This window comes from Rhincodon typus, chromosome 41, assembly GCF_021869965.1.
Source record: "Rhincodon typus isolate 14 chromosome 41, sRhiTyp1.1, whole genome shotgun sequence".
Taxonomy (NCBI): domain Eukaryota; kingdom Metazoa; phylum Chordata; class Chondrichthyes; order Orectolobiformes; family Rhincodontidae; genus Rhincodon; species Rhincodon typus.
The window spans coordinates 7104499-7104953 of NC_063372.1; the positions used below are offsets into that span (position 1 = coordinate 7104499).

At 37.8% G+C, this 455-nt stretch overlaps 1 protein-coding gene across 1 annotated transcript in view; it reads right to left on the minus strand.

The window, feature by feature from the left end:
* The window catches only part of LOC109924474 (histone-lysine N-methyltransferase 2D-like), a 143392-nt gene that overhangs the window by 86516 nt on the left and 56421 nt on the right, over positions 1-455 (minus strand). Inside the window, 1 exon segment of the mRNA XM_048618858.1 lies at positions 131-274. Within this exon segment, the coding sequence (XP_048474815.1) occupies positions 131-274 (144 nt within the window).

A 455-nucleotide genomic window follows, 5' to 3' on the forward strand; every position in this document is an offset into this window, starting at 1 on the left:
ATCTAAGTTTCAACAGTGGAAGTTAAATGCCATAAGCCTACGGAAAATACATTACAGTCTTTTCAACCCAATCGTACAAAAATGCGTTATTTTTGACAAAAGTCTTTCAACAACCTGTTAAATTCCCTACCAGGTCTGTATGGCTTCCTCTTCCTCTTTTTCCCTTCCTCAGTTTCTTCACTTGTTTTTACAGGATCAGTCACTGGACACACCTCTCGCTCCTGGCTGACAGGTGCATCAAATTTTACTTCACACTCCCCTGGTTCCATGGCAACTTTAAAACAATTATAACCCAATTACAGATGATTATATTCAGTCCAATTCAAAAGTCATCAAAATCTACAACAAAAAGCAGCTCTGAGATTGCAACACTTTTTAATATTCTTCCTCCCCCTCCCCATTTCCACAGAAAATACATTCAACTTGAAGATTTCACATAAAGGCAAAGTTCTTAC